The sequence below is a fragment of the Triturus cristatus genome, chromosome 3_2 (genome assembly GCF_964204655.1).
Source record: "Triturus cristatus chromosome 3_2, aTriCri1.1, whole genome shotgun sequence".
In the NCBI taxonomy this organism is placed as follows: Eukaryota; Metazoa; Chordata; class Amphibia; order Caudata; family Salamandridae; genus Triturus; species Triturus cristatus.
In genome coordinates, this window is record NC_140584.1 from 167515870 (window position 1) to 167538492 (window position 22623).

General features: G+C 42.6%; 1 protein-coding gene across 2 annotated transcripts in view; it reads right to left on the bottom strand.

Moving 5' to 3' along the window:
• Positions 1 to 18665, bottom strand: part of PAFAH1B2 (platelet activating factor acetylhydrolase 1b catalytic subunit 2) — a 45568-nt gene extending 26903 nt beyond the window's left edge. Inside the window, exons 1-2 of one of the 2 annotated variants that reach the window (XM_085647457.1) lie at positions 18527 to 18665; positions 15477 to 15567 (exon numbers count right to left, since the gene is read on the bottom strand). In XM_085647457.1, coding sequence (XP_085503583.1) covers positions 15477 to 15557 — 81 coding nt within the window. In that variant the 5' untranslated portion in view covers positions 15558 to 15567; positions 18527 to 18665. Of the gene's footprint in view, positions 1 to 15476; positions 15568 to 17754; positions 17779 to 18526 lie in introns of those variants that run through there. The other variant, XM_085647456.1, reaches the window with a different exon arrangement.
• Between the last annotated feature and the right edge of the window lie 3958 nt (positions 18666 to 22623).

Here is a 22623-nt window from a genome sequence, read left to right on the forward strand (position 1 = left end):
GCTTGCCTTTGTAATTGCTATCGGCAATAAGCTTCTCTTTGCAGCCTGATAAATGTCGTTTTTGTGTCACTGTATGTAATTGTGTTAAGTGTTGAAGGACGCAGGACTGTGTCCCACTCGATATTCACACTTATGTTTATATTATCCGTTCCTTGGATCATTAAACTTCAATGTCCGGCTGGGCATTGTATAAATATATAGAGCCGATTGTGGTCTATATTTCTCTTATGTTGAATTGCTTTTGAAGGACCTATTGTTTTTCAAATTACCAATATGGAACAAGGCAGAGTAAAAGCTTTACAACAGGTCAGACAAATGATCAAGAAAGATAATAAAATTGAAGTGGTCAAAAAGGATAACAAGACTGACAAAGTGGATAGAACCACTTTCTTAAAAAAAAAGATAAAAAAAGAGCGTGTTATAGGTGTGGACAGCCGTTTACACATACAAATATATGTCTAGCAATGGGGCAACAGGGTAAAGAATGTGGGAAAATGAACGTTAATTTTGTACATATTTGCAATTTTGTAACTGTAGGCTGCTGGCATTTGCGCACTTCAGTACGCCCTTGTCGCTTATAGTGTCAAGCCAATGCTAAAGGCTGTAGGCCTTATTGGTTCAATGGGTAAATGTATGCCAGATTTCATCAGCTTGAACTATTTATTACGAAAATGTATGAGAAAGCCAGTAGGACTGACTTGGTTATTGTGAAAAGATTGTGTTAAAAGCAAAAGACTTTCAATGGTGGACTGTTAGTACATGATGGTTAAAGCCTGTAGGAGGACATTTTGGTAAATACAATTTCACAGATTGCTATAGTTAGCAAGCGTTTTTGGGGTGAGTGACCCACTCGAACAAACCGCGGGAATTGAAGATTGCAATATGATAATCCTTATTAGGCCCTATTAGGAGTGATTTTATATGGTTTCTGACAAATATAATTTTGTTTATGTTTGTACTTTTACTAGTGTATACCGGATGGTTTTGTTGTGGGAATCTTTATGATCAATACAGTAGGTCTGAGTCGGTTATGAGGACAAGCCAATGACAAAAGGCTATAGCCCTGACTGGTTCACGGGGAAACGTTTTGCCAAATGCCATAGATCTGATCTGTTTCTATCAAAAGCTACAACAAATATAATAGGCCTCATTTATTTATTTGGAAATAAAAAGAGTAGGAAAGAAATCTTGTCACTCATGCAGCAAAAGAGTCAATGCATGAGACAGTGTCTGAAAAGTGTCATGATAACATTCAGCCTGCGGCAGTGGACCAGCCTCTTTAGTCATTGGCTCAATGAGGGACTGTGTTTTTTAGGTCGAGCCTAGCACAGCGCGCATGCGCTGCAATATGGAGAGACCTCTTGGAAACACTCCAGACTTCCCCAAAACTTTTCTGTGTGGTTTTTGAACTTCCATACATTCTATTAGCCTTTGTGTGTGGCTTTTAAAAAATGAAAGCACGCAATTGGCCAAAGGCGGGTGCATGTCCCACCTTTTCTCTAAATGTTTATTCCCACGGCCTCCAGCTGTGGGGAGAGAGCAGTGGAACGCAGGCTGCCAGCTGCATTGCTCCATTGTTGTGGATCAGGTTACAAATCAAATATAGCACGGTCGCTTTCACTTTCGTGGCCGCGTGTGCTTGTCTTCCACAAAAGTCTGTGGTTCTTTTTCATGTTCACTCCTTTGTTTCTCGCACTTTTTAATTTGACACGCTATTTCCCATTGGTTTATTTGATTGCAAGCAGGTTATTTAATTAAAAGTCGTAGTCTAAAAAGGCAGCACACGCCTGCAAGGCAGGCATAGCCATGTCAGCTTAGCAGACCGCCGCACTTCCAGAGCATTACTGGTGTGTATACCATGGACACTATGCTTCCAATTCTGGAGCACTACCGGTGTGTACACCATGGCACACTACGCTTCCACTTCCGGAGCATTACCGGTGCGTATACCATGGCACACTAGGCTTTTACTGCCGGAGAATTCCTCATGTGCATACCATTGACACAACGCTTCCACTTCCGGAGCATTACCGGTGTGTATACCATGGCACACTACGCGTCCACTTCCGGAGCATTACCAGTGTGTATACCATGGTACACTACGCTTCTACATTTGGAGCATTACCGATGTGTTTACCATGGCACACTACGCTTCCACTTCCTGAGCATTACCCGTGTGTATACCATGGCACACTAGGCTTCCACTTGCGGAGCATTACCGGTGCGTATACCATGGCACACTAGGCTTTTACTTCTGAGGCATTACCAGTAGGTATACCATGGAACACTACGCTTCCAGTTCCGGAGCATTACCGGTATGTATACCATGGCATACTACGCTTCCACTTCCGGAGTATTAGCGGTGTGTTTACCATGGCACACTATGCTTCTGAAGCATTACCGGTGTGCATACCATAGGACACTACGCTTCCAGTTACTGGAAATGCTCCACTCCCAGAGCATTACCGATGTGTTTACCATGGCATACTACGCTTCCACTTCCGGAGCATTACTGGTGTGTATACAATGGACACTATGCTTCCAATTCCGGAGCATTACCAGTGTATACCATGGTACACAAGACTTTTAATTCCGGATTACTATCGGTGTGTATGCCATGGCACACTACACTTCCACTTCTGGAGCATTACCGGTATGTATACCATAGCACACAACGCGTCCACTTTTGGAGCATTACCGGTGTGTTTACCATGGCACACTACGCTTCCAGTTCCGGAGCATTAACGGTGCGTATACTATGGACACTATGCTTCCAATTCTGGAGCATTACCGGTGTATACCATGGTACAATTAGGCTTTTACTTCCTGAGTATTACCGTTGTGTATACCATGACTCACAAGGCATTTACTTCGTGAGCATTACCCGTGTGTATACCATGGTACATTATGCTTTCACTCCCCGAGCATTACCGGTTTGAATACCATGGCACAATAAACTTCCACTTCCAGAGCATTACCGGTGTGTATACCATGGATACTACGCTTCCACTTCCGGAGAATTACCGGTGTATACCATGGCACACTAGGCTTTTTCTTCCAGAGTATTACCAGTGTGTTTACCATGGCACACTATGCTTCCAAAGCATTATTGTGTGCACACCATAGCACACTAGGTTTCCACTTCCGATTACTGAAAATGCTCCACTTCCGGAGCATTACCGGTGTGTTTACCATGGCACCCTACGCTTCCAGTTCCGGAGCATTACCGGTGTATACCATGGTACACTAGGCTTTTCCTTCCGGAGTATTACTGGTGTGTATACCATGGCACACTACGCTTCCACTTCCGGAACATTACCGGTGTGTATACCATAGCAAACTATGCTTCCACTTCCGGAGCATTACCGGTGTGCATACCATGAACACTATGCTTCCAATTCCGGAACATTAACGGTGCGTATACCAAGGCACAGTAGGCTTTTACTTCCGGAGCATTACCGGTGTGTATACCATATACAACAGTCTTGGCTTAATGGCAGCAAGGCCTAGCCTAATAATAGCAAATACCAAAAAATGTGCCAGTGCTGCACTTAACTTAAAACAAAATCTTTTACTGCGTGTATTGATTGAAACAATACCACTGATGGCTACTTTTTCAGTCAGATTTAAATCAACAGCAAATCTTTGAATTACATTGAATTTTTCTTTACAACAACTATTCCATAACCCTAAAACCACATCTCATAGTAATGTCCACATTGTTTTTTTTAACATAAATTTTCTTTTGAACTTTTTAGACACCTCCTAGCGTGATACAACAGTGTTACCATACACATCACTGACTTTCTATACACTCATACCCACTCACACCCATTCATATCCTTTGTCACATTAAAACAAAGTAAGTGATATTACATACATTAACAAAAAAGACCATCAACATAGACAATATTTGTATTTTTTGAGAACTTTGATCTTTGTTTTTAAGTTTTCACTAATAGATTGGCCTCAAATTATAAGGTCTACGCGTTTCGAATCCCTTTTCTTCCTGGGACCCTCGTCAGGACCAGTATTCACTGAAAGAAACAAACAAAACTTTGTTTACCCAATGGCCTGCCTATCTCTGCCTCAAAACTCTGCCATTGCCTACATCGCTTACCTGCAGTTTAAATGCAGTCAGAAAACTCCAAGGGTATTAGGCGTATTAAGCGTCCAACCTCTGCCTATAAGCATACAATGAAGCACCGGTTTAAAGCCCACTCTAATTATGTCACTCGTCATTATTAATGTCGGCCTATTTGGTCACAATATTAGTCATTTATTCTTACTTGAGGTGTCAGCTGGTGGAAAGGACTCAAGTAATTCGTTGCGTGCAACAATCTGTGGAGTGAATGAATGTTTCAATTTAACGCGATTGTGTTATCAAATAAACGATAAAAATAAAAATGAAAAATGGCAATTGTTGCTGTGCGCTACCTTTTAATGGATTTTAGTCCATGGACCGGGGTGGCTTCGGTGTTGCCAATTGCACTCGTCGCACTGTGAAGCGAAGGGGACATACGTCAGGAATTCGTTCTCCAAAATGGCGTTTCAAGCTGCATATCATACTATCTGGCGTCTATTTGTTCCGCTTCTTTCAAGGAAAGAGTATTGTCTTACCTTTGAGTTGCGAGCGTCCAACGTGTCTATGGCGGGCTAACGAACAGCTGCTCTGCTTCTTTCAGATGCCGTGAATCTTTGCCGGCTTAAACTAGACTCATGACGTATGTCTAGCACGACCTCGTGGAGCTTCTTGGAAATGTAGTTTATTCACACTGGTTTGTAGTTTTCTTTGCCGTGTTAAAGCAAAACGCACAATTGTATTGTCTGTGAAACTTTATTTGTTGAATATTGAGATATTGCAGCAGGCTGGGGTTGTATTAACCAATGCTCTGCCTTTCAAATTAGACAGCTGGTCCCCAACGTTGACCCGATTTATAGGTGGCTCCTTGTGCATAAATGACGACTTTAGTCAATATTTTAACCATCTATGATGAAAAGGCATGATACTGGCTTCGCCATCTATGCTGTCTGATGTTATAATTCTTAAATAGAAAGATTCCCAATTTCTGTGTGTATCTCACTCACTCGCTTCCAGCCTTTTCACAAGTTTTTCTTTTTATTTGTACCGTTATAGAATGGACACTCCCATACGCAATCTATAATGCTTAAAGTTTCCCCTATAGCTCTAAGTTGCACTGGTAGTGCTTAAAGGTTATATATTTCTGATAATTCATTTAAACGATCTACTGATGTATTACATTTGATAATCAGCATTGCTTCGCGTTTCAATAGTTTCGAATCCAGATCTCCTCCTCTGGCATCTTGTTCTACTTTCGAAATGGTGGTCCATCTTAAATCTCTTTCAGTATGGTTGTTCGAAGACCAATGGTTGACCAAAGGCGCATTTTGGACCTGCTTTCGAATCCTTGATTTATGTTGTTGGATTCTGTGTCTGATTTCCTGGTTCGTCTTGCCGATGTATAACTTGTTGCAGGGGCACAGTATACCATACACCACAAACTTGAATTTGCAGTTGGAAAAAGTGTCATGTTTCCAATGGATACCCTTAAACGAAAAGAGATCTCCTTCGATGGTTGACTCGCAACAAACGCATGTACTGCATTTGTGATGTCCTTGTATTGGCGGTAGATTGAAAAAACTTCTGATTGTCAAATTTTTCGTTTTCGGCATGGCGGCTCACACAATCTGGTTTGCAATACTTTTATCTTTTTTAAAAAGCAACTAGTGGGACTTCTTTGAGCGATGGATCCAGATTTTTTACTAAATGCCAATTTTGGTTGATTATCTTCTTTAGCCAATTTGATGTGGGACCAAAAGTGGATACACAGACAATCCTGTCTGTTTTGATTTTGTTTTTTCTCTCTAATAGTACTTCACGAGGAGTCCACCATGCTCTCTTAATTGCCTTTTTTAAAAGCTTTTTAGGGTATCCTCGGGGCAGAAGATTGTTTTTTAGCAAATCTGCGTGGAAAAGATATTCGTCCTTGAACGTACAATTACGTCTGATTCGCAAAAATTGCCCATAGGGCAAATTTTCTTTGAGACTCCTTGGATGATTACTTGAAAAGTGTAAGGCTTTGTTCCTATCTGTCTTTTTCTTGTACAATGTTGTCGCTACAGTTCCATCGGTGGCATAGACTTCAACGTCTAAGAATGGCATTTTTGATCTTGAGTAATTGAGACTGAATTTGATGTCCGCTGTTCTGCTGTTTAACCAAACAAAAAATGACTGTAATTGGTCTTCTTTGCCAGTCCAAATCATAAAAACATCGTCTATATATCGGACCCAACTGCCGATCCATTCTGCAAAGGGATTGTTGTTATATACGAAAGCTTCTTCGTATTTCGACATATAGAGGACTGCCAATTCTGGGGCAAAAGGACAACCCATTGCCACGCCCTTTATTTGGTAGAAGAATTCGTCATTGAAACTGAAGTAATTGTTCTTTAATGCAAACGTTGCTAGCTCCATGATGAATTGAGAGGGAACTTTTTCTGGTTTCGGTCTGCTGTTGAGAAAACTGTCCAATACTGCTAGGCCTTCGTCCTGTGGTATCTCTGTGTACAATGACACTACATCTAGCGTGACTAGAAGATTAGTGTCTTCATCAAACTTCATCAGTTTTCATTTTTTTAGCAAGTCTGTAGTGTCTTGCAGAAATGATTTAACCTCTTGGACAAAAGGTTTGAGGAAAAAAATCAACAAACTTAGAAATTGGTTCTAAGAGTGATTCACAGCCCGAGACTATTGGTCTTCCCGGTGGACAAGTTGGATCTGTATGTACTTTAGGTAGTACGTAGAATATTGGGATACGTGGATGTCTGTTTCTCAAATAGTCGTATTCTCTTTTTCCTAAAAAACCTTGGTCAAAGCCTTTTTGGAGTATGTTAAATAGTTTACCCTGTAGTTCGAAAGTGGGGTCACGTGATATCTTTTTATAACAACGTTCATTGCTAAGTTGTTTGTTTACTTCTGCCGTGTAACGGTCTGTCCCCCAAACCACGATTGATCCGCCTTTATCGGCTTGCTTCATTGTTATTGATGGATCATTTTTTAGCTCAGTCAGAGCCTCTCTTTGAACTTTTGTAATGTTTGATTTCGTGTTTCTTTTGCGTTTTTTTTCCCCCATCTGAAATGGCAGATAATACTACTTTTTCAAACAAGATGACCTCTTTTGGGACTTTTCCTGGTGGTGGACAGAACGTGGATTTCCTCCTAAGTCCTGTAGTTTCAACATTACTAATGACTGGATTGTCTCTGAAGTAGGTGGTTAAACGTATTTTTCTGCAAAATTCGATAACTTCTGTTTTAATTTGAATAAAGTTGGTATCCCTTGAGGGAACAAAAGACAGGCCCTTTTCAAGAATGCTTAGTTCCACACCTGTCAAGATTTTATCCGATAGATTGTAAATCGGTGACTTATTTAGTTCTTGTAATTGTGTCTCCTTGTTGACATTTCCCACGTCAGGTTGTTGTATCTCATTCTGCCCCGCGGTTTTTGTCGTCCTCTTCCTAAAAAAGACGGCTGTTGTTGATAATTTTGGTGGAAATTTCCTTGTCTATTGTACTCTGGACGGCTGTTAGGATTTTCTGTTTCGCTTCCACTTGATGAAGATGATGTTTCAGAAAAGGTTATAAAGTTATTTCTAGAGCTGCCTTGGAATTCAGGCAGATACTTTTGTGCTTCCGGTCTCGAATAAAAATCTATTTGGAGGTAAGGGTATGTTTTTTCTAGAGAAAAGTTCTTCTTATCTTTTTCGAATTTGGTACCCTTTTGATTGATTGAAAAATCCTTAAATTCCAAAATTTCCTTTTCGACTTTTTCAAGGAGTGTTTTAGAATCCGTGATAAGTTGGTTTGATTTAATGTCCGATTCTAGGGCGGCTATCTCTTCCAATTGTTGTTTCGATAATATTTGTGCTGTCTCTACAGTCAGGACCATTAGATCTCTGCTGCATTTTGTTTCAATCAGACTGTAGCCTTTCTTGTACATAGGATCCTCTGTGAAAATCACCGGTACATTGCGTATCTGTAACGCTCCCGGGATGGTTCCTGCTCTTAGATGTTCAACGAGAAAATGGCCGTGAAGATCAGTTCTAATTTGTTTCTTTTTGAGTCTGATGAGTCTATCCGATTCATTTGTAATTTTGGCTGTGGCACTCAAATTAACAGAGGCAAAAAGTGGAGGGTCATTGATAAGTTTTGAAATATGTTCTTCGCTGTAAGCGAAGGTGTCGCCGTCAGTCATGGTCGTACAAAACGAAAACAAAAACTTAGTCCACAAACTACACAAAACTTTGCAGCAAACAATCCTAGTAATCACTCCTAATACATCCAAGGCTTATGGACAATGGCTAACAAGACTGCCATCCAGACACAACCTGCACCGACTCCTATTTGTGGGGTTATACCTTACTCCCTCGTACAACCTCGCGGGCATGCACCCGCTAAATAACCGAAAACAACAGTCTTGGGTCTTGGCTTAATGGCAGCAAGGCCTAGCCTAATAATAGCAAATACCAAAAAATGTGCCAGTACTGCACTTTACTTAAAACAAAATCTTTTACTGCGTGTATTGATTGAAACAATACCACTGATGACCACTTTTTCAGTCAGATTTAATCAACAGCAAATCTTTAAATTACATTGAATTTTTCTTTACAACAAATATTCCATAACCCTAAAACCACATCTCATAGTGGTACACTAGGCTTTTCCTTCCGGAGTATTACTGGTGTGTATACCATGGCACAATATGCTTCCACTTCCGGAACATTACCGGTGTGTATACCATAGCACACTATGCTTCCACTTCCGGAGCATTACCGGTGTGCATACCATGAACACTATGCTTCCAATTTTGGAACATTACCGGTGCGTATACCAAGGCACAGTAGGCTTTTACTTCCGGAGCATTACCGGTGTGTATACCATGGCACACAACACTTCCACTTCAGGAGCATTACCGGTGTCTATACCATGGCACACTACACTTCCGGAGTATTATCGGTGTGTATACCATGGCACACTAGGCTTTTACTTCCGGAGCATTACCCATGAGTATACCATGGACACTACGTTTCCACTTCCGGAGCACTACCGTGTGTATACCATGGCACACTATGCTTTTACTTCCGGAGCATTACCCGTGTATATACCATGGCACACTATGCGTTTACTTCCGGAGCATTACCCGTGTGTATACCATGGCACACTATGCTTCCACTTCCGGAGAATTACCAGTGTGTATACCATGGCCGACGAGGTACGTGGAACTTGGTAAAAAGCAGCAATCCGTACACTCGATGGGGATGTTCATGTAATTAATCAAACAAGAGCGCAAGCCACTGTCTCCGGTCTCTCCAGCAGCCTTAAGCAGCGCCTTGCACTTTCACCGTCAAAGTGCACGATGCTGCTTAACGCTGCTGGAGGGAGTGGAGTCGGACAGTTTGACCACATACATATTCCACTCTAGTCTATTTGCTGTCGCTAGCATTGCAGCAGTCTGCTATGAACTGCTTTTCTCTGTGGCCACTATCGTAAACGACTAATTGCATAGCAACAGCTGAATTATTGAATGTGCATGTGATTGCACTTCTGCAGTACAGCCAGATTTTTTTTTAAAACGAGACCGACGTGAACAGGTTCCTACTCTGTGAGAGGGTAATAATCGGGGCGACTGGAACGATGTGGCAGGGAAGGGCAAAATATGCAGCAGGGTTGAATACATTGTGTGGCAAGAAAAGGCAAATTACAAGGCACAATGCCGCACATTTTGTGACGGTAATACTTCATTATTTTGCCATTTTTTAAACATGCTCACACTGTCTGAGCTTTGGATTCACCTCAGTACCAGTGTAACACCCAAATATAGCAATAAGCAGGAGATAGATGATCAGTCAGGCTTTGTAAAAGGCTTTCAGCAGCGCTGCAAGGAAATGCATGGGTTCTCGGATTCCCACTTCCGGCAGTTCCACATACTTCAGTCTGTTTTAAACTAGGATAGGCCCACGTGATGTGACATTACATTAAACAAGTCTGTGCCCGGGCCACAGGGTGAACAACGAGGAGGGAAGATTGCAGGCTTTCTCCCCTGGTCTGTTTCCTGTTGTGAATAGATTCCATTTTGTGTGGGGAATCTGCTTTTGGTGAATACCATTCCTGTGGACGAGTGCCTTCTCTGGGTTCTTAGGTCTTCATGATCTGGCTAGGGAGCAGGCTTATGTGTGGCCCTGTGGGACATTTTAAGTCATGGCTATGGCCACTGCAAAATATTCTGAAGGATAACATCACAAAGTTAGTGAAACATGTCTGTTAAGAAGCTTAAATAATCGTAGCAGAATAAAAAATAACTCAGCTCTTCAATAAAAATGCATTGAATGGAATCATGTTACGTGTTCTGGAGTATTAATGTTCTTTCCAAATTAGTTATGAGATTTTTTTTAAAAAAATGTAATTTATGAATTTCAATTTTTTGTCATATAATGTAATAGCCTGCTTGCAGAGCGAACACATTCATATGAGTTACCATGTTAAAACATCACTATGGATAACAGAAATATTTGCAGTGTGCAACACAAATGTTCAAATAATAATACAACATTTGGGGGGAAAGATGGGGCCCTGAGATGTATAGTACCTTATAGGACTTTACATCTCAGGGCCCCATCTTTCCCCCCAATGTTTATTCCTTGCTATCTCGTGTCCAGCCTGACAAATCACAATAATTTTTATTTTCTCAGTAGATTTCATTTCTAAAGGTATATCATTAAATAAAGAAATATGTGAGATACTCAGCATTGTAATCTCAAAGTCTGTTATGATATATACACACATACATCCCACCAACACACATCATATCACAACTCACCACCACATTCCACACCATGCCAGTGCCCTTACGTTGCAACACTAAGCACAACTTGCACACAAACTTTACAGTACTAAACACAGCAGCTACATTGCTCTACAACGGGGAACAACCTTTACAACGCAAATTTTACAACGCACTACACTTACAACGCATTTTTTACAACGCAACATCCACTACAACGCATTCCATTACATCGCATGACACTACAACGCATTTTTAAAAACTACCTTTACAACGCATTCCATTACATCGCATACTACCTTTACAACGCATACCATTACAACGCATAATATTACACTACATTATCCAACACTTACCCTACTGTTGCACCCCCTGGAGTTAGAATAGTAATTTTTACCCCTATACTATCCAACACTTACCCTACTGTTGCACCCCCTGGAGTTAGAATAGTAATTTTTACCCCTATACTATCCAACACTTACCCTACTGTTGCACCCCCTGGAGTTAGAATAGTAATTTTTACCCCTATACTATCCAACACTTACCCTACTGTTGCACCCCCTGGAGTTAGAATAGTAATGTTTACCCCTATACTATCCAACACTTACCCTACTGTTGCACCCCCTGGAGTTAGAATAGTAATTTTTACCCCTATACTATCCAACACTTACCCTACTGTTGCACCCCCTGGAGTTAGAATAGTAATTTTTACCCCTATACTATCCAACACTTACCCTACTGTTGCACCCCCTGGAGTTAGAATAGTAATTTTTACCCCTATACTATCCAACACTTACCCTACTGTTGCACCCCCTGGAGTTAGAATAGTAATTTTTACCCCTATACTATCCAACACTTACCCTACTGTTGCACCCCCTGGAGTTAGAATAGTAATTTTTACCCCTATACTATCCAACACTTACCCTACTGTTGCACCCCCTGGAGTTAGAATAGTAATTTTTACCCCTATACTATCCAACACTTTCCCTACTGTTGCACCCCCTGGAGTCAGAATAGTAATTTTTACCCCTATACTATCCAACAATTACCCTACTGTTGCACCCCCTGGAGTTAGAATACTAATTTTTAACCCTATACTATCTAATACTTACCTTAAATGCAATTTAATATTATGCGTTGTAATGGTATGCGTTGTAAAGGTAGTATGCGATGTAATGGAATGCGTTGTAAAGGTAGTTTTTAAAAATGCGTTGTAGTGTCATGCGATGTAATGGAATGCGTTGTAGTGGATGTTGCGAAATGCGTTGTAAGTGCATGCGTTGTAAAAGTGTGCGTTGTAACGACATACATCCCTCTACAACATACCTTAAAAACATTGCCAATATATCTGGCTAAACACTTATAAGGTCCCAAAGGTGAGACCTATTGGCTATGTCATTGCTTGTCTGATTATGTGCACATCTACTTGAGAATGAGTGCGCACAGTGCCAGGAATGGCAGGCCAGTCCTTCAGTTTTCCATCTCATTTCTTTCCTTCTCATCTTTTTATTTTCAGTATTTTTACAGAATGCTACAGTTCTTCAGACAGTGTTAACAGACTGCTTCCTTGGCTTTTATTTCATCTCCATTGAGCGCATCCCAGAAGGCCATCGTCCTGGAATGACTGCCTATAGTATCACTGTTTTGCCCTTCCAATAGACACATTAGCTCAAAATTGATAGCCATTTTTGCAAACTGTATGAACTGTCCTTAGCCTTGCATCCGAAAGCATGATAAATCTGTCATTCCCATTCTCCACCAAACACACACCATTGTTTGGGCTATTTGTGCAGAGGGGCGCAGGGACCACACAGATAAGTCTGGCGTATCGGAAGCACTATGCAACACTCACCAGACCGCTCTCTCCCTGACCTACACAATTGCCTCACTAGTGGGCGTTCTCAACTCTAACATCAAGAGTTCTGGCAGTGGCATCTTGCCGCTGGTGCCACGAAGCAGTCGCTTCTCCCAATTCTCACAGTTGTCTAGCAAGTGTACCGCATGTTGGAGCTGCGTGGCCAGGTTGTGAAGCTCCAAGCTGGACAATTCCAGCCCACAACCTCTGCAGGTGCACTTCAAAACAATCAGACTGACCCTTTTCCGACCGGATGCCCAGAGCTGTTCAACAATGAGATTCTCCAATTCAATAAAGCATTTTCTGGGACCATCAAGAGGGCTGCCTGAAAAACGTAAAGACAGTAGGATAAAACAATCATTTTCACAAGTGCCACCTTACCCATTAAGGACAAGTAGAGAGAGTTCCAAAATTTCACTGAAGGCCAGAGACCCTCCAGAACCCTAATGATGTTCAGAGGTTCAAACATCCCCAGACCTCCCTCACTATTCATATCCCGAGATATCTCATGCTGGTAGCCTTCCATGGGAGTCCCAGCATGTGGATATTTTGTAGTGGAATCACCCCCAAGATGCCTACTGGGAACAATTTGGACTTGAGACGATTTACATGAAGCCCAGAGACCTCTCAAAATTCCAGCAGTGTAGCTAACATGGAGACAGAGTACATCGGCTGCTGTAAATACACCAAGGCGTCGTCTGCGTATAGAGAAACCACATGTGCAGTCTCCCCAATCGTCACACTCCAACCTTGCAGAACCTAACACAGTCTGCACTGCCAGTGCGAACAGCAAAGGCGACAAGGGGCAACCCCATCTGGTTCCCCGGTGAAGGAAAAAACGCCTCAACACTGTCCTTCCAATGCAGGACCTTGCCATGGAGCCTTGATAAAGCAGCTGCACCCATTTAATACCTCCCCCATGGCCACCTTCCGCTATACATGCCATAGACGTTCCATGATAGGGAATCAAAAGGTATATTCTGTGTCAAGCAGTACCAGAGCATAGGGATCGCCCCTCAATTCCGGCATGTGCATTACCAAGGAAAGCAGTCTCCGATTACAAACAGTGTTCCTGCAAATAATAAAAACTTATTGGTCCTCGTGGACCAGGGACAGCAGGTAACCCAACAGCCTATTTGCTAAAATCTTGCGGAGTATTTTACCATGAAGATTTAGCATGGAGAGAGGACGGTAAGAGGAAACCCCCTTGACATCGTCATCAGGCTTAGGGATCATGACTACGAGCACCTCTCTCAAAGAATCTGGATATTGCCCCCTCTCATAAGCCTCTTGGTACACTACCAACTGATGATCTGCAAAGGAGCATGGCCTTCGCTGGCAAAGCTCAGCAGGCAAGACATCTCCTTCCAGAGTCTTAGAAGTGTTCAATGTGTGGATGGCTGCTATAATTTCTTCTTCAGTGAGGAGTGTATTCAGCTAATACTGGTCCTCTCTTGACAAGCAGGCCATCCGCAGGTCGACCAGGTACATCATCCCCTCCACCTGTGAGTTAGTATCAGGTGCAGCAACGGCCCTCCTGAAGGTATTTTGCAAAGACTTCTGTAATATTCTGCTAGGAGAACACCCCCTGAACTTGTGCATTGCGACCACAGGTGGGCTCTGGTTTTCACAAAAACAAGTATGGCTAAAATCCTATCAGCTCTGTCTCCCTCCGCATATAGGTAGTATATACAAATTTAACCAGCCTTGTCTCTAGCAGTTCTATTTTTGACTCTTTCCACTTCCCCAGCCAGACACGCTTCCAGCCACTTCTGTAAATCTAACATACGGGTAAGCTGCATCTTAACCCCATACATCGTCTTCATGCACTCCCCTCGTAGGACCACCTGGATGGCATCCCAGTCCGTGGCCCTAGCATTTGAGCTCTACCAGTTTTCCTCAAAGTAACTGTCCTGTACCTCAGATACCATATGGGTAAAAAACTAAGTCTGTCAAGGCCTCCACCTTCAGTGGCCAGAAAGGTACCCCAGGGGCCCTCCTACTGGTTTTTTAAGAAAACAGCAGTGGGGAGTGATCCAAGAGGAAGCAGGCCAGGTAGGTGATATGAACAACATCATGGACAAGGTTACCTGACATCAAACAGTAAGTAGTCAGAGCAATTATACATCCCAGTCGCAGGAGTGAAACACAAGTATACACAGCACTGAGGGTTGAGATTCCTCCAAACACCCTGCAGACCAAGACCCTGCGTGACTTCCCTGAGTGTTCCAGTCATGAACGGTTTCATATCTGCTCTGGGGTGGGGGACAACAATCCAGCGCACCATCTAAAACACAATTAAAGTCTCCTGCAACTATTACTTGGGGGTCCAAGTAATCCGTTGCAGCGTTCATCAAAGCGCCATAAAATTCAGCACCTTCCACATTAGGGGCATATACATTTATCGGTGAGCGTGCCCTGGAGTCCAACAAACCCAAGACAATAATTTACCTACCCTTCGGATCAATTGTCACCCCCGGACAAACATTCTTATGGGTTCAAGGGGGGTGGGGGGGGGGGAAGGGTTTAATCCAATTTGGTATAGTGGTGAATGAGGTGTAAGTGGATTTTATAGATGCTGCGTAGAATGGAGATAGCAGTCGAACTGAGAGCCTTACTCAGTTTCTGAAACAAACCACAAAGTTTGAGGGAGATTGGTCTACGAGGCAATTGGAAAGTCAGGAAAGCGCACTAGAAGAGCAGTCATCCTATTTGTAGATAAGTGAAATTACGATTTTAGATATGACAGAGTTTGTGCTTACCTGAGACATCCATCTGTCATCCCCAAAAATGTCTGCACCGGGCTGCGGAACTGCTGCGGAGTTTGTGTCCCCCTGGCTCATTTTATCCCCGCTGAAAGGTAGAACAGAGGCTTGGAAAAATATACTCACACTTTGAATGTTTGTGAAAAAGGTAGAGTTTACCTTTCTCAACCCAAATCTCACCACAGTAAAAAGACTGACTGTATTAAGTCTGCTGACCCATTTTTTCCTAGTGATTACACCAGTTTTAAATTTTTTTTTGTTTTACAGAAAGTACCACCGCTCACATACATCAGCCTCAGAAAGCAGCTTAATGAAATTAAACACCTTCCTCTGCAATATTAAATAACATTTACTACTACAGCACTCAACAAATTAAATTCTCACTAACTGCTGATTGCTGAAGTCATCACCCAAAGCTAGACATTTTATAAACCTTTAAAAGAGGAAAGACTGACATTCCAATGTGTGAACCAGGTTACACGTCTCTGCAGTAAAACATACAAATCGCACCCCTCAAACCCCCTCCTGATGGTTTCTGAATAGAAACGTCTTATTCATTGTTCGAAACAAAACAGCATCCACCTTGCAGACAAAAACACTAGTCAAAAAGCCAACACCTGCCTAGCCCACTCAGTTGCTGAGGCAAACCAGTGAATTTTTTAAACGTAAACACCACCAATCAAGTGGTAAAACTCTAGGGTGAAACTAGCATCTCTGCTAAGCAAGCTGCTTACTTTACAACTGAGTGTGGTTAATAGAGTTACCATGAGGCAATACCGCAGTATTTAAAGGTTATTGGGAAGGTACGATTTATCAGCGCAAAAAAAAAAAAATCCACATCTTTACAATTGTGTATTCCTTCAATCAACAGCCTAAAAACAAAGCTTGTATTTCCATATGTCAGATCAATAACCAAAAAATGTTCAATGAATCAAAGTGGTAAAAGGACAAAAAATGACAGTTTGATTACCAAACATTTCTGCCCCTCTACTACCACACCAAAGTGGTTAGCCTTTGCATTAACAATAGGAAGTAACAAGTGCAAATGCTCTGGAGCCTGTTATTTTGCTTTTAAAACAAGCTTTATTCTTGCTGTGAAATGAACAGCAAAAACTTAGCGATTGCCATTTGCGGTCAACTGCTACCACTAGTTCGAAAGTACAAAAATGTATTCCAAAATGGTATGCCAATATTTCCACTTTATGACAACTGCTAAAGGAGGCAGTAAGTGTTAACACAAATGTTGTACATTTCTGGAAACAGTAAACAAATGGGCTTCTATTTTGTCCCATTAAAACGCAGTACAACCCGAGCACAACTTAATACATTTTCGACAGCTTGTAGTCAAGGTATTCAAGATGCCTAAAAATGACCATAGATAGATGTAGTACACATTATATGACATTCATAATGGAAAGATTTTTTTAAATGTAACATCCAAATGCCCTAAACATTTTCTACATTAAATGCAATTTAAATAGCTAGTCATTCCATAAAATTCATGAAAAACAACGTCACAGGCCTGGACTTCTCCACAGCTCCTTAAATCAATCCAAAAGACTGATCTCAGATTCAGGAAACTCTTTAAGACTATCAGTCCAACACCATCTTCCCATCACTTGGAACCCAAAAGAAGACCAAACTCATCCCTTAATATGTGATTAGACTAGAACTCATGAAAGAACCATAATCCTGCCATAGTAAGGAGACTCTTCACCTTCTGAAACGCTAGAGATGCCTACAGACCGTTGAACCCAGATTAGAGAGACATCTGGTCAGCCTCCTTCTAAAGAACAATATGCAGATCCACTCCATTCTAAAGCATATTATTTAAAGCCCACTCCCGCAAGGGTACAGAAATGCAAGCAGGAGCGAGATTTGCCATACTCTAGAGCCATTTTTTAACACAGGCCGCCGTGGCCAGAGAGCTGCTTCTCGAGTAGATTTGCTTCTGCTAGAGTTGATTTTCTACTTGAGCGGCAGCAAAATCAACTTTAATGACAGCGCCCTTCTAAGCATCACATGGTGCTATTGGCGCCGATTTTTCAGCGCTGTTTGCACTACTGCCACTTAATTGCAATGCAACCAGCACGACATGCAAGTTTCCGCCCATTGGTGGAACTCCATGGAATCTCACAAAGTTTTTATGTAACTCTACAGAATTCCACAGAGTGAAACTCAAGAGAGCTCCGCCCACTCCTACTTAAAGCCTGCCCAGCTACTAAAGCTTAATCTGCAACACTGTCATAGGATGGGTGGAGAGAACAGTACTCACCTGCGCACACACGCATGCATTATGTGTAGCCATTTGACATCAGAGCCCAGCTGTGAAGTGTCACATGTCTTAAATGGAAGTACCATCAGTGGGCTTGCATTAATGTCAAGCTTATGGAGCAACAACAACAACAAATCACACATGGCTATATAGTAAAATATACAAATGCAGGGCTTCACAAAGGCAAGATGAAAACTTACGTCTCACCTAACCCTTCTAAACAGTACCTTCAAGAGCTTCTGTTTTTAAAAGCCTTTCTTTTCTAAAGAGCAGCAGAAAGAGCACCCTAAATACTCATGCTCATTTTCCTTCTAAAAAGCTTAATGCAGAGTTCGTCAACAGGGTTCGCTGTAGTGCTTTCACTTTAAAACGCGGTTTACAGAACTCTCCATTCTAGCAGCAGCCTAAAGGGACCCCTGAAACCGCGTTTCCTTCAGAGCCCCCTTAAGTTCTCGATGCAGAACTTCCTCTTCTAATACACTTTAGACAGAGTTCACGTTTTCATGCGCCACTGTCTGTAGGATTATTTTCTAGATATTAACATGCAGTTCGCCCCTTTTAACGTCCTCTGTACAGAGCCCCTTTTCTAAGGAGATTCATGCAGAGGCTAAGAGGCACATTATGAAAAGCTCCCCCGAGACTCTCCTATTGTAAAGAGCTTTTCAGAGCCCGATTCTGAAGATGTAGAAGAGAACCCTGGAAAGCTCCATTCTAAAGGACTCCTAAGGTGTCCTCGTCCCCAAAGAAAGGTAAACACATCTACACTACTTACACGAACAGTCCGTAAATTTCAGCCTTATGTCCGTTGTCGATCTTTTATTTAATAAATGACATTTGTCCTCAACGTCAGTACTTCCGGGTCGCATGACAGCCTATTCCGTGGCTAAACGTATTCTGGAGTCATGGTGGAACTGATGCAGGGGATCTAAACATGTAAGGCGACCTAGGATTGGAGCATTGGCAGCACATCATCCAATCCTAGGCGCTTACCACACTTCTTCAATTCTCATTGGGTGTCTAGTTCACGTGGTCCGCTACAATTGTCTAAAAAGTGTGCTCAGACTACGCTACCTGGGTTGGAGGAGTGTAAGTTTGTTGGCTGACCCTTGACTAGACAGTCACAACCCAGTGTACGGACCGCGTGGGTAAGCTGACCTGCCTTGCTCTTCTACTTACGATTCTGGAATCGAAATACGACTGAGGAAGAGGAGCAATGACGTGGCGGTGTTCCCAGGAGTGCCGCCCCCTTGCGGTGTATGACGCGGGGCCCAGCGGCCTGTTGGATGGAGTTTGGGTTGACCCACGCCACGACTGACACCCAGTGTTTGAGTTTCACCCTTCGTTTCACGCGTCCCCGAAACGAAGGGGAAGACAAACAACTGTCCATACATGTTTGTGCATAGGCTTACTTTTAAGCACCCTCCGAACTCGCATTATGGTAAAGAAGTGCAGTTTTCTAGGGGTGGGCGAGCCAACAAATTATTAGCCAGATTCGACCTAGGAAGGGTCTGTGTAATAACCAGGCCAATGATAAAGAGCACAAGGCAATTTAATCCACCACGAGTGGCGACCCTACACAGAATGCCCAAGTGGAGAGGATGTGGCGTTAGGGCTAGACCTGTCAACTTTGGAACTGGGGAATGTGGTTCAAGTCCCGGGATCAGCTCAACATCCTGTGATTCTGGACTAACCATTTAATCTCTTTGTGCCTAACAACTGACCGGTAGTAAACAGAACAAGAGCAACGGTTAACCTGTTTTAAAAAAACAAATTTCAATCAAAAACATTTCTGAATGTGCAAAGTTGTGTTCAGAGCACTCCATGAATGTACAAATAAGATAATATAAGTAAATAGTCTAAAACAACATCTCGCTGTGAAAATATTAGGATTTTTTAATTTATCAAAAGTATGTACAGCTCTAAGAGAACTATAAAAATGATTTTATATACAAACGACCAGTGTGTACCCATAAACAAGCATTTGCAATAAAAACAGTCCCGCATTTGAGACTGAGCTATTGGCGTTGTAAATCATATATTTTTAAACTTTTTTGTTTGTAGTCGAGTGCATGTATGTTGTTTGCAGTGGAATTATGTGGTTTTAATTTGAATTGCTAGTTGTGTAATTGCGTGTAGTGTATTTGTGTATTGGAAATGTGAGTTATGGTGAATAGATAGGGGTGAGACCTGTATAAAATAGATAGAAAGTAAGATTGAGACTGATCGGTAATTTGTGTATGACCAAGTGTTTCTGAGGTCCTGCTCTATGACCAACTTGATAATGATGTCATTCACCTAGGTCTTCTATATGAACAATGTTGTAGAGGACATTACATCTCCCTTCCTCCTAAATTACTTAAAAAAAAAATCCAGTCTATTTTTCTTCTGTTAGGCCTGTACTGCAGCATCTTCATGATTATTTTGAGCTATGCTCAAAAGGAAAAAATGTGTGCTAGCTTGATTGCTGCATATTTTCATGCCAGCATATATTGAAAGTTTAATGCTAAAACGACTCTATTGATAAAGTTTTACCACATCAGTGACGTGGTTAAAACAGCTTGTGCTATCTCCAGAAAACAGTGGCAATTACAAAGAGAAAAAGACTGGGGCAGTTGCACCTTAACACTCACACACTGCCATTGCAGGCTGCATGTTTTGGTGCAAAGAAAAGTGAAGAGTTGACCTGTGTGCTAGGCCTACAATCCACTGCATGTGGCCTAGGTAAGTCAACCCTCTTGCAGGGTTCACTAGACCACTAGTGAGGGTACAGTGGCATGCACCCTTACAGTGTCTCCTTCTATTCTTGGACATTGGAAGTGCAGTGAAGCCATAAAGAGTATATTGTCTGGGAGTTGGTCATTACGAACTGCACAGTTCCATAATGTCTTCACTGAAGCCTGGGAAGTTTGGTAGCAAACGTCTCAGCACATTAAACCCACACTGATGCCAGTGTGGGATTTAATGTAAAATGCACACAGAGGGCATCATAGAGATGCCCCCTGAAAAACGACCAGCCCTGGTGTGGTTCCTGAATGGCTGACCGCCATTTGCCACCACCAGACAGGTTTCTGGACCCTTGGTTAGATTGCCTCCGCTCTCTGGGTCCAGAAACAAAGCCAATCCTGGGCAGAGGTGTCACATCTCCTCCCCCAGGATGGCTTGGGTCCATGAAAGGGTAAGCTTCAAAGGCTTGCTGCCTTTGCTATCTCTGCCTTTTGCTGCCCCCAGCAACTGGCTCCCACTGGTTCTCACTTCCCCTTTAAGGGGGAGATTCGACTGGAAAACCGAGTTAGGATGTGAGGTGTTCCTGCCTTTGCCAACCCCACCCCTCAGGTGGGGGGGACCAGGTGAAGCACACATCTCAGTCCCCTCCATCTTGGAGATGAGGGTAACCAGCCAATTAGGAAGAGGCTGATGCCTCCCTCCCCTGGAGGGTGGCATAATAGGGGGTGTACTCTCCCCAAGGCAGTGACCCTTTTGTCCCAACCTGCACACCCCTGTAACACCACTAAATTTAGTATTTAGGGAAACCCTGAACCTTGCCTCCTGAAATTTGAGGAAGAAAAAAGGGGGACTGAAGAACTGCACTAACCCAGGAAGAAGAGGACACCTACTGCTTTGGTCCCAACCCTACTGGCCTGTCCTGACTCCATCCTGCCTACAGCGAAGAACCCGGCATGTCCAGCAGCCCCCCAGAGCCTGGAGAATCTGTCCTACATTCACCTTACAGACTCTCCCGTGAGCAACGGATTTGCTCATCCAATACTCCAAGACCGTAACCCGGATATAGGCGGCTCTGCGGTTCTGCACACAACACCTACGGCCTGAATTCGAGTGGCCCAACCCCACGAGGAGTTCTCCCCAGCGATTCTGACCAGGAATCTGGTGACCCCTGACCTCCCGCAATCTTCAAGACGACTCCTGGAGCCTCATCTGAAGGTTCCTTGCAACCGGAGCTAATAAGAAGACCCAATGCCTAAAGACACCCCTGCACTTGATGCCCCATGGCTTTGGGTGGCCCTACCCACGGTGTCCAGGCATCCCCCAAAACCCAACTTACCTCTCCAGCCAGTGATCGCCTCCAGGAAGTCTCCCTACCCGAGCCTGCAGCCTCTTTGCTAAACCAAAGTTCTCCATTGGATGCTACAGGGTCCCCGACATCTCCTTGGCACCCTGCACCTGGCTGCCCCAGTGCCGCTGGTTGTGCAATTTGAGTGCCTACCTAGACCTTGGGACACCTTGGTCCTATCTCCCAAAACAAATGAAGGAAAAACCTCTTATCTGACCTGTCTTAATTTTTGCAGCAATAGTCACTTATACTTTTCAAATTCCCCAGAGTACAATATTATTTCAAAAACAGTTTACTATTTCATCTTTTTATTATTTTCTTTTTTATATAACAAGACAATCATTTACTTTCTTTTAACGTGTACTTTATATACAGTTCATACATTTCCACAGAAATATTTCCACATTAATTGAATTACACAAATTTATAAAGTTAGAAGACAAAACAATTGGAAGTAACATACGAGAGAAACCCCCAAGAAAACCATCACCACTACCACTACTACTTAGAATATTTTTTTATGTAGATCTTCTAAAAAGAACCCCACTTTAGAAAAATAATTAGCAGCACAGAGAATATGGCTGAGGAGCTCAACCTTGCCCCTTACTCCAACCTAAGTGTTAGGGAGCTAAGGCTTCTCTGTAAAGCTAGAAAAATAAGAACAGGGTTTAGCCCTACCAGAATAGAACTCTGGGAGTTTCTAGCAAGGTATGAAAAGGACAACCCCTCTCCTGAGAAGGAAGACTCACAGCGAGAGGGGGAAGGTAGTGAGGGGGTGAGGTCTTTTGCCCTCCACCTCA